At 38.5% G+C, this 12,423-nt stretch overlaps 1 protein-coding gene across 1 annotated transcript; it reads right to left on the bottom strand.

Annotated features, from left to right (window-relative positions):
* Window positions 1-969: 969 nt before the first annotated feature.
* LOC126722099 (uncharacterized protein At2g39795, mitochondrial) lies at window positions 970-5,257 on the bottom strand. Its single transcript, XM_050425250.1, has 3 exons — window positions 4,961-5,257; window positions 4,295-4,638; window positions 970-1,323 (listed from the first exon to the last, which is right to left on the bottom strand). Exons 1-3 carry the CDS (start codon window positions 5,120-5,122, stop codon window positions 1,152-1,154), a joined length of 678 nt encoding a protein of 225 aa, XP_050281207.1. The 5' UTR covers window positions 5,123-5,257; the 3' UTR covers window positions 970-1,151.
* Between the last annotated feature and the right edge of the window lie 7,166 nt (window positions 5,258-12,423).

The following is a 12,423-nucleotide window of genomic DNA, read 5'->3' as shown; positions in this document are numbered from 1 at the left end:
TCTGTTTAAAATTGTTGAGTTAGAAATTTTTTTTAAATAAAAACTAATTATTGACTCAGCAATTTTAAACAAGTAAGAGTCTTTTAATAGAATGGTAGACAAGTGATATGGTCCACTAGAGGACTGCATAATTTCTCCCCCCCTTAATAGCTAGTTTGGATGGAGGGAGAGTAAAGTAAAGCACAGTTAGTCGGAAATTGACCAGATATAATGGAAGGAAATATAATAGCTATAATATATATTTAAAACAAGGTGAAGATGTGCCCATGGACAGCCAAGTCCAAGCACCTAAATATAATGGGAGGAAATATAATGGCCAGTATTTATATTAACAACTAATTTATAGAAAGTGAGGGGTAAACACAAATGCAGTGCATATGATCTACTCAAACAGATCAAACTATTGTGGCATAGATAAAGCAATTGACCAAATAACCCCAGGTTGTGCCTAATCATAACTAGCCAGGGGGGCATTATACCTTCTATAAGCTCAAACAAGAATATAACAATTCAGCGTAAATGTGACTCTATTCCCTAATTTGTCCATATCAATCTAATGTTGGTGGTATGAATTCAATTATAGAATATGACTAAAGAGGCGCTACTAAAAAGGAGCTGAAATGCTTGCTTGAGAATTCATTTGGACCTTTCCTAAAGTTTTTTTTTTTTTTTTTTGGATAGATAACCTTTCCTAAAGATTTAATATCTACATGCTACAAACATGTTCCATACAGACGAAGAAGGCTGCTAGTGCTTGTTAATCAATCACTACTAAATCCACCTAGACAGAGTAACATAAATTTCTAGAAATCACCAAGCACACTGGAGGAGAATTTTGCTCAACTTGGAAATAATTATATGATAAGCATCATACATTGGAAAATCAAGTACCATGAAGGATAACAAGAGCTCGTATTAATGCATGGGCAGGGCACCAATTATACAATGCAAAATGACACATTGCAAAAAGGAAGAAAACCAATTCACCTATGAAATTGTAATTTAGGCCAATTAAATGTATAACATCTATAATTCAGAAACAGCAGGAAAAATATTAGTGTGTGCTAACATAGTCTTAACAAAACTATATCCCTAATATATTAGCATCTACCAGCTAACTTTTGATTTGAAAATTGCTCCTGTTAACTAGCTTAAGCCGACTTGCTTTCATTAATGAAGATGCCGACTGATTTGAACCAACGCATGAGATTCCGGTGGTCCTTCACATAAAGCCATGCTTGAAGGAAAGGAAAGAGACTCTCATTTATTCCTCGCTCATCTATGTAACTGTGAAGTGCATCCCTCATACTTTCATCAAGATCTCTGTCAATTGACAAACAAGTTGAGCCAAATATAGGTTAATCAACATTGAAGAACACAATCAAATTTTAATTCAACAGAAAGTAAGAATTAAGAAGAAGATATTACATCTGCTCAATAGGACATAAAAACAAACCATTTTATAGGGCCATTGAGTACAATTGGATGAAATAGAAAATGCATGGGGAAATTGTTTTGACAAAATATTATCCCATAAAATTTAAAAAGACCACAGTAGATTTCACTTTTAGAATTACCTATTCATAAGGAGGGGGTATAGAAGAGTGGAAATAAATACAGGATAGAGTTATTGATAAAAGACGAATATGTTGAGCAATTTTTTAAAAACTAGGATATAGTACGATGGTGATACACTAGTAAGAATCCTATCATTGTTTGTTTAATTGTTAACTGGTCCATATTTATACCATGTGATTGTTAATTATATCGTTTTTGATGATTTCACTCACAACTATATTAATTCTACACTGTTTAGGTCATATCCCAGCTCTTAAAGATCATCCAATATTAATCTTTTGGATAGGTAAAAAACACTAGCACCTGTATTGACATTATCAAATACTAAAAAGAGTATCGAAAGAATAAAATATGTTTAAAAAGTTACAGATTTCAGACACCAGACACATCTGTGAAACATCATATACATATCAGGAAGTGCACGAAAAGTCCAACTATTGTCCAATAAGTATACAAGAAGGGTATGGATCCCTTCCAGGAATATCCATGCCACATGACAGACAAGAGTTTCTCCCAGTTAGAAAAGAAGCCTTCAGAACAAATACTGCTTAAAGTCATTAGATGTTTACACAATAAACATTTTCTGACAAATTACTGCCAAATACAGATTTTAAGATGCAAAAAGTTAGCAATTGTTCCATTAGGGAAGCTTTATATTCATTATCAACAATGTTAAGAAGCAAACAAAATGAATGTTCAAAATATATATTGAGACAAAACAAATGAATTAAATTCAAAGGTGTGACTAATATAATGCATTTTGGCAAAGAGGATGCTAAGTAAAAATCATATGGTGGCCAATTCAATAGTAGAATTTCATTATTAACAATCATTTCAAATTCCACTGCATGAGACCAAATATATATTCGTAAGGAGCTTATTTACTTTGTCTGTCGACTATTTTTTTTCTTTTCCACTTTTTCAACTGATATTTTTAGACGCTTTCTTCTTGTAGGTTTAATGAGACTTTTTGGACTGTACCTTTTGTGTAGATCTCATGTACAAGAGATGTACACCCTTTATGCCACTTTGAAAGAAAATCCCAACATGAGAACTAATGTATTCTTTAGATGCATCTCAACTATGTCAAAACCAAATGAAATATTCAAAATAATGGGAGCCTATTTCCATTGTTTTTGACAAATTTTGGATATTGTTCTAAACAGAATATCAATCTTATTTAAAAAGCTAATAAATATGATAATATTTTGATGTCAAGGAGCTATGGCTGAAATGGGCACCATCTCTTCTTGTATAAACAAGGTAAAGGATGAATTTGTGGGTTCAAACTCATTGAATACATGTGTAATTTGTCACTCAAAAAACATGACACTCCCTCTATCCCAATTTAAATACTTATATTTATTTTTTTGGACATCCCAAAATACATATATGTGGACATTTCTTCAATTTCCTATTTTACACTTACTTCAAGCTATGAACTCTAGCTCAAATAACACTTCCTCCTACCATGATTATGGGATGAAGGTGAGGTTGTGGGTTCAAAATCCACTTGGTAAAGTCGCATAATTTTACAAAAGTTATTGACATTTTAGGAAGATTACTATATTTTAACCTTTTCTGATAATAACTACGAAAGATGGTTAAAGTCAAAACAATCCAAGAAAAATGATAAGATAATTCCCCTATTTCATCGCCAATGAGCTATAGCTGCTCAAGTGACGCTTCCTTCTCCCATAATATGGGATGGAACCCATAAGACCCATTGGATGGGTGTGTAACTTACAATTAAAAAAAATATATCCAAATTCATAAATTGTTCTATATTATGGGACTAACTACGATAAAAAAAACTCTTACTGCCAGTTTTTGTACACACTTTGCAGAAGATTAATTATGCGTGTATTTATCCATGGATTCCCCTGCAATTCTTGCAATCACATTTCTCTTGTCAATGATTTTCCATCATGTTGTTCACAACTTAAATATCTCAACAATTAGCATGTTCCTTCAATTGACCCAAACAAGAAATCTTGACTCCATTTACGATCTTCTTCAAAGCTCAATCCTTTTAAAAGATAAACTAGACTTATCCAACACAAAAACCAACCAGTCTCAACTTCCTCCAAAATAGATCCATCAAGACACAGTCTCATATCCTAGGACCTCAAACGTTACGGTAGCTATTGCTGTATCTTAATTTTTTCGCAAAAAACAAAGACCTAATTAGATGAATACACAACTGGAAAGGAGATGAGACCTCATCAAATAGACACCCTAATAAACTAAGGCAATAATCTATTGAGTTGTATGCAATCCACCTAACAATGGTAACATGACTGCTTTAGAGAAATTTCCATATGTACTAGTTAAAATCAACTGAATTCCCACACCAGGTACGGGAAAATGATTCCCTGTTCTCCAATAACAGAACTTTGACTCAAAATCACATCTTTACAAATCATTTCCTAATTCTCAACTCACTTCCAAAAAAACATTTCCTACATACTTAAAAACCAACTACTCATTGGTTTGGCATCAACCTATTTGGCCTTTTACAAATTGTTTATTTTTTAACAAGCGGGCTAAACTATACTTGTACTTGTAATTGTTTATTTACTCATTTCATGTGTCATTTCAAATTTTCAACCAAAACCCCAACAACGAATTAGTACCAAACAAAATAAACCAACGATAACAATCACATTTAAATGAAAAACAACCAAATCAAAGGCAGAATTTTATTCCAACTCACTCGAAAACTGGCCCGGTGTACTGAGACGGAACAACGAGAATGCCAGAACTCTCAGCCTTAGGCCGCATCGAAACAGAGTGAATCCCCAATGCATCCGGATACAATCCACAGAGGAAGTGCAGAGAATCCTGCTGCCCGGGTTTCGACACGTTGACATGAAGAAACAGCTGATTCATGCTATCATCATCATCATTGTCATTACCATTACCACCAGGGATTATGTTAGCTAATCGCATAACGGAAATGTTGATTTCTTCTTTGTCGTTGAAAGTCCTTTTGAGGACTGGACCATTGCCATCTAAGGCGCCTGCCAAGATTGTGAATGAAGCCGGAGGGCTCACCTTCTGTATTATTCAATTGATTAATTAATACCAGTCCCTTATCGTAAGAGCTTACATAAAAAAAAAAAAAATCTACATTTTTTTTCATAGATACATAAAAATTATATGGCTTAATGATTGATCTTTATCATCAGACGGGTTTGAACCCAAATCTCTTATTTGACTACAGGAACTAAAACCCATTAAAAATATAGAGGTTTTAGAGAGAAGGGTTTTAGGAATAGGCTAATTAGTTAATAATATGAAAAACCCTTCTTCTAAAACCCTTCTGAGTGTGTGTGAGCGTGAGAGAGAGAGAGAGAGAGAGAGAGAGAGAGGTACTTACAGGGGGAGGAACCATTTTGGAGACTTCGAGATAGTGGTCTTTGAGGGAGCGGAGGAGCATGGAGTTGACGGCGGAGGAGACGGTGGTGTTGGTGGAAGAGTGGCGCCGGCAAGCTATGCTGAGACATGGCTGTCGAAGTGCGGAAAATGTTTTCCTCCACATTTTCTGTCCTTTGTGTTTCTTTCAGATGCAGCAGGCACAATATTTGCAGATTTCCAGACTCGAGTTTCGTATAGAGGCCTTGCTTTGCTTGGAGGGCTTGGGGCTGTACTGTAGAGTAGTAGCAGATAGATACTAGTATTTTCTTTTATTTTTATTAGCATTTGAAAATTATGGGCATTCAAATCCAAGTCACAATTCACAAATTAAATATATATATATATATATATATTACATAGCAAAAAATTAATGGATGCTTTAAAGGTAAATTCTTAGAATTTTTTATATAAAAAGGAAAAAAAAAATTGATGATTTTTTTTTACAACTTTTTATATTTCTCATTAAAGTAGTATTAAAATTTTTCTAAAATAGTCAATTAAAAAATTGAACTAATTAAAACTCAAATCAAATAAATGTTTATGGGAAATGCTAACAACTGCCTTTAGGACATTCGTTAATAATTCATTTAAAGAAAGTTTTTATGGGAAAAGAAAAAAAAAAAGTAATTAATGTTTTGATTTTTTTTTTTCATTTTCCATAAAATTGATTTCAAAACTTTTCTAAAATAGATATTAATCAATACCCTAAGAGCACTTATTAGAATGACCCAATGTTTATAATAGACTTATTCATTTAATGGAAAAGTTAACGAATACATAATGATATCAGTTTAGAAAATATTTTTAGACCACTGCGCGATGGTCACTCCATAAGTATAAATGTTTGTTGGGTGTGGGAGGTAAGGGCTGGAATTCAAGTTTTTAGGAGGGAGTTTCACACACATGACACATATACACTCAAATTAGGTTAGAGTGGAATTTCTATCTTGTATAAAAATAAAATAAAAATTAGATACTTTTTATGTGAAAAGAAAAAGGTAAATGGTTTTTTTTTTTTTACGGCTTTTTATATTTTTCATAAAAGTGGTATAAAAAATTTCCTGAAATGCTCTATCTTTTACCTAAGAAAAAAAAAAAAAGCTTTCCTATAATTGTATATTAAAAAATGCCTTAAGACACCTGTGGGGTCCAATAATTGACGGGCCAGGCCCATTTGCTGATGAAGGGTCCAAAGGCCTAAGTCGAAAAAGGTCATGGCCAGAGTTCAAGAGTAGTATGGCCCAATTGGCCCGGAGAAGCAGCCGAGGACAGTGCAGTCCTCGGCTGACCCAAGAACAAGGGCAGAAAGGTAAAGGGACGTGCTTGAAGGGAAATCTAAAATATCTAAGAAAGGCTTCCTTTGCCACTTTCCCCATGCATATCTCTGCGCCTAACAGATCCTTATCCGTTAACTTTATCAACAACTCTCAACGACTTAGGTCTAGGACTGATGGGACAAGTATCAGTCTTGGAAAGGTCGACCCTACACGTGGACGAAGGAAATTGAACGCATGCTAATATAAAAGAAAAAATATGTAACCTAAAAGAAGGGGGGGTTCAAAAGGTGAATACACCTGAACCAGGTATGAAAAGCTTAACAAAACCACCACCGGGTGAACACGACTTAGCCTTTCGATCCCACTCTCTACAAATGATATTGTATGGGCACACTCACGTCCTGACCCAACTACAATTTCGGTACGTTCTAGAACGTGACCCTACAATTGGCGCCGTCCGTGGGGAGGCTTGCGCGTTAGCTCGAGCGGTGGCGAAGTTGAGTTTCTGTCGAACAAGGGGCTACGAGGGCGCCTTTATCACCGGCGACACATTGTTGCTATTCCAACACAAGCTCCCACTAGGGGCTACGCTCCGCGGGGTCAATGACATGGGCAAGTCTAGGGGCTTCAAACATCAGGCTAGCTTCCCCCACCTTCTTCGAGGAGCTAAACTTACGAAAGATAAAGACAGAACCAAGGCCTTGTATGGTCCTCGGACCCAAGCCTCTGGGGAAACCAATTACTTAAAAGGAGAATACAAGTTTTGGACAGAACCAAGGCCTTGTATGGTCCTCGGACCCAAGCCTCTGGGGAAACCAACTACTTAAAAAGAGAATACAAGTTTTGGACAGAACCAAGGCCTTGTATGGTCCTCGGACCCAAGCCTCTGGGGAAACCAACTACTTAAAAGGAGAATACAAGTTTTGGACAGAACCAAGGCCTTATATGGTCCTCGGACCCAAGCCTCTGGGGAAACCAACTACTTAAAAAGAGAATACAAGTTTTAGACAGAACCAAGGCCTTGTATGGTCCTCGGACCCAAGCCTCTGGGGAAACCAACTACTTAAAAAGAGAATACAAGTTTTGGACAGAACCAAGGCCTTGTATGGTCCTCGGACCCAAGCTTCTGGGGAAACCAATTACTTAAAAAGAGAATACAAGTTTTGGACAGAACCAAGGCCTTGTATGGTCCTCGGACCCGAGCCTCTGGGGAAACCAACTACTTAAAAGGAGAATACAAGTTTTGGACAGAACTAAGGCCTTGTATGGTCCTCGGACCCAAGCCTCTGGGGAAACCAACTACTTAAAAGGAGAATACAAGTTTTGGACAGAACCAAGGCCTTGTATGGTCCTCGGACCCAAGCCTCTGGGGAAACCAACTACTTAAAAAGAGAATACAAGTCTTGGACAGAACCAAGGCCTTGTATGGTCCTCGGACCAAAGCCTCTGGGGAAACCAACTACTTAAAAGGAGAATACAAGTCTTGGACAGAACCAAGGCCTTGTATGGTCCACAGACCCAAGCCTCTGGGGAGACCAACTATTCATAAGGAAAAACCGTGTTACATGGATTTTCTAGTTTGCCCTCGGATCCTCAACGCTAAAGGGACCAGTAAGGAATGGAGTAACGTGTTTCCAAAAGCATAACCGAAGTCATGCAATGCTCGGTCGCTCCCTCGGATGAATTATTTAGAATTTGTCGTCCTCAGACAGTACTCCCGCGCTTATTACAGAGCATTCAACTGTCATCTCGGTTAGTTTCCTAAGTTTAACTTACTATGAATGATTATTATGCCTGATAGCGTCGGTAGATTAGAATTAATTGGATTGTGTTTCAAGAGTTCATGCTTTAAATACCGCCGAGGAGAAACACACGCATGGGGCGCACTCACTCACAGAGTAGTGTAGTCAAAGGAACATTATCCAAAACAAATGAAGAAATTTCCATTATTACTAAAACAAAGAAATAGTACAGCGTATAATGAAAAGCTGGAATCAGTTTGCGTCAAAGCTCATTACATAACCGAAAGGAAAGGAAGATACAAGAGAATAAAATGAAGCCGAGGAAGTAGATCAGAGGAGAGGTTGGCTACAGCTCCAAGACCTTGTTCTTCCTCAATGCTTTCGCATGCCCACAACTCAAACAGTAAAAGAGACCCAACTTGAGCCTGACACCGTTGAAGGAAAGGTGCAGGGAGTTGGAGGTTGAGGGCCTTTCTCTAAATATACGCCTGCCGCAAAGCAGAGGCGCTGATGGCGGAAAATCTCTCTTCTGCCATACCAAAATTCTGGCATGGACAGAACCTGCTTCGGATTTTGACTAAAAGAGGGAGAGACACCCTTCCCCCTCGGTCGAAATGGAGTATTCTCCTGAACCTATGCCTTCTGTGCCCATACCGTATTATCCGGAGTCTCATAAAGGCACGGTGCTTCTGCGGCGGAGAGAGCTCTCTCTTCCCAACCCTTGCCTTAAACATGTGGTGCTAAGAGAGGAGAACTCCAGATGTGGGAGTTATGATATGGGAAAGAACTGAAGAATTTGTGCGTATATAAAGCAATTTCCTCTCCCTCCTATTTATTGGAAAAGACAAGGTGGTGGCAGTCAACTCACGCGGCATCCCTAGGGTACGCTACAGACAAAACAGTTCTAGCTCAACTTCCAACATCAACTACAACCACAGGATTAAAGAAGCCTCGTAAAGGCGCACCTCGGTCATTGTGACATCAGAGAGTACCGCGTGGCCCGAAGTTGCAGAAATATCCCTTAATTCATGGGCTAAGTGGATTCGCGGCCCAGGCCCGCTTTGCGTGAGGGCCTAGATACTGTGGCCCACGCCGAGAAATAGTCGTTGCTAAGGACGACCCCTACTCGGCGCCTTGGGAAATGCCTGATGAAAGGGAGTCTTGGACAGAACCTAGGGCTTGCATGGTCCTCGGACTCAAGCCTAAGGGGAAACCAAGTACAAAAAAGATATCTTATAAGTCTTGGACAGAACCTAGGGCTTGCATGGTCCTCGGACTCAAGCCTAGGGGGAAACCAAGTACAAGAAAGATATCTTATAAGTCTTGGACAGAACCTAGGACCTGCATGGTCCTCGGACCCAAGTTTACGGGGAAACCCAGCACCGAAAAGAAAAAGTATAAGCCCTAAACAAAATCCAGGCTGTGTGAAGTCCTCGGACTCAGGACTCTTGGGAAACCAACTACTCGGATGGAGAAGTTTCTCGGCTCAAATATCGTGAAATGTTAAGGCCAGTGTGTTAAGAAGACGGTGAAACAAATTGACGATCGTTAGCTTAAGGAAACTGTCCATTTGGCGAGTGAAATGTCCTCGGATAGTTATTTCCTACAATACATCGAACACTTGGTCCTCATCCTGGCTAATTCCGAGGTGAGTTTCGTTCCTCACTGGTCGGCTTTGCTATGTTAAACAACTTTATTAAAGTTATAGTGACACTTTATTTATTAGCAAACATTTTAGCCTTAAGGATCATTGATTCAAACACTATATTACGGTGCCGAGCAGCGTTGGTAAACTTGTAAAAGCATAAAAACATAACATACGAAATAAATGAATATCAACTTTTATTAATATGGAAAATTGTTACAACGTACAAAGAAGGGCTTAAACAAGCCTATACAAAAAATGAACTGCCAAAGCAACACTAACATCTGCGATACAGATAAGTAAATAGTCAACTGCCTTTTAAACTCGCCTTCAAAGCTTCTCCAATCTTTGCCTCAGTACTGCTCGTATCAGAGAGAGAACCTTTTTGGAAAAAGATAAAGGAGAAGGAAGAAGAATTGGAACACATGGAAGCACTTCAGCAAGCTGTTGTCGCCGAAGAGTGCAAAGGAAGAAGAAGATGGAGGACATGAGTAAAAGAAGGAGGAGAAGAAGAGGGAAGCAATGAAAAGAAAGTAAAAGAAGCAAAAGAGGGAGAAGGAAAAGCACCAGGATGGATCTGGTGGGGGAAAGAAGAAGAAAGAAAAGTAAAAGGTGGCGCCAGTGAACGAAGAGAGGAAGAAACAGAGGCATTTAGACCCTGTCCCGGTCCTGACTCCTTGCACACTGGTACCACATTAGATATGCTCATGAGAGAGCGGGTGGTGATGATGCTGTGTGTCCTCGGCTCAGTCACGTCGAAGGTGCGACGTGATGAGTTCCTGCTTCGGATTTTGGCTAAAAGATAGGCGGGATAGATCTTGAGTCTCCGCCATCCTTGCCCCGACCGAGCCATCTCGAGCTTGGTCAGAACACGGTGTTTTTGGAAGGGAGAAAGTTTCTTCATCACCTATGACTGTGACGGACGTATTACGAGTCGAGGTATAATCAGAGGGTAAATGTGAATGCTAGGAGGAATATAAGGATTTCAGTTTTCCGGGGGATTAAATGATTCGCATATGAAAGAAACAACTCATGTCCACCCTCTTTATATAAGGGATGAAGAGGATGGCATTAAACGTGTTCTGATCTTTAAGGAAATCTGTCAGCAAGAATGCGACTGTTCCGCTCCCCCACGTTATCAGTAGCCATTGAATTTGAGAGGTCTCGTGAAGGAACACATTAAAGACCTACTTCGGGTAGCCAAACGGACAGAACGGATAAAGGCTAAATCAAAAAGGATATCTCGTAGATAGGAGCGTTTCCTGGGCATTCGGATAACTGCCAACGCCAGGGAAGGGTCGAATTAAATGAGCCGTAATAAAAGCTCGGAGTTACCAAAACCCCCCTCTCCAACCAAGAGGCCGGACAGCAGGGTTTTGAGGGGCTATTGTGGGGTCCAATAATTGACGGGCCAGGCCCATTTGCTGATGAAGGGTCCAAAGGCCTAAGCCGAAAAAGGTCATGGCCAGAGTTCAAGAGTAGTATGGCCCAATTGGCCCGGAGAAGCAGCCGAGGACAGTGCAGTCCTCGGCTGACCCAAGAACAAGGGCAGAAAGGTAAAGGGACGTGCTTGAAGGGAAATCTAAAATATCTAAGAAAGGCTTCCTTTGCCACTTTCCCCATGCATATCTTTGCGCCTAACAGATCCTTATTCGTTAACTTTATCAACAACTCTCAACGACTTAGGTCTAGGACTGATGGGACAAGTATCAGTCTTGGAAAGGTCGACCCTACACGTGGACGAAGGAAATTGAACGCATGCTAATATAAAAGAAAAAATATGTAACCTAAAAGAAGGGGGGGTTCAAAAGGTGAATACACCTGAACCAGGTATGAAAAGCTTAACAAAACCACCACCGGTTGAACACGACTTAGCCTTTCGATCCCACTCTCTACAAATGATATTGTATGGGCACACTCACGTCCTGACCCAACTACAATTTCGGTTCGTTCTGGAACGTGACCCTACAACACCCGTTAACCGAACCCTTCATTTAATTTTATTTCAAGCACGACACCAACTTGAGCTTATTACAAAACAAGATTACATTTTCAGGTTTAGTTCATTTTCTTTTTAAATAAACTCGAGTTTGTTCATGAGTTACTTAATTAATTTTTTCTTTTACCATATACATTAAAACCATGACTAATTTCAGGAAATTGCTAAAATATTGAACTTAGTCAACTTACATAATAATTTTGAGAAAATTAAAATATTAAGTTCAATTGCGTAAGTTGTAATCATTTATTAAATATTGACTCTAAATAGTTGAATGAAAATTTACTTTTTTTTATTAGGCTTAATAAAATAATTTCAATTCCAACCCAACCAATTGGATTGATTTTTAGTATTATTGTAGATTAGGGTTTGAGATTTCTCAATCTTATAACAACGGGTTGAGTTGCAAAATACTTAAAACCCATTGCAACCCGACTAATGCAAACTCATAATCATATGTCAACCTCAAATGAAATTTTTTAGAGATATTTGTTTTATTTTCTTTGGAAAATCGGGAAGTTAGGATTTGAATACATCATGATGGAAACATTTTTAGATAAAGGGGAAAATTCTTTTATTTTAATTTTAGTGAATACTAAGTGTAGGGTTAAGGGCCTAAATTATGTATTGAGCCTTAGGCCCTGACCGAGGACATGAGCAATCCGAGGACAAGTGAATGGTAATGAATGAGCCAAACCCAGGATTCGATGATTGAAATACAGATAGGAGGATAGTCCGAGGAGGAATATCTCATCGGATATG

Source organism: Quercus robur, chromosome 4, assembly GCF_932294415.1.
Source record: "Quercus robur chromosome 4, dhQueRobu3.1, whole genome shotgun sequence".
Taxonomy (NCBI): Eukaryota; Viridiplantae; Streptophyta; class Magnoliopsida; order Fagales; family Fagaceae; genus Quercus; species Quercus robur.
This window is presented reverse-complemented; position numbering and strand designations above follow the sequence as displayed.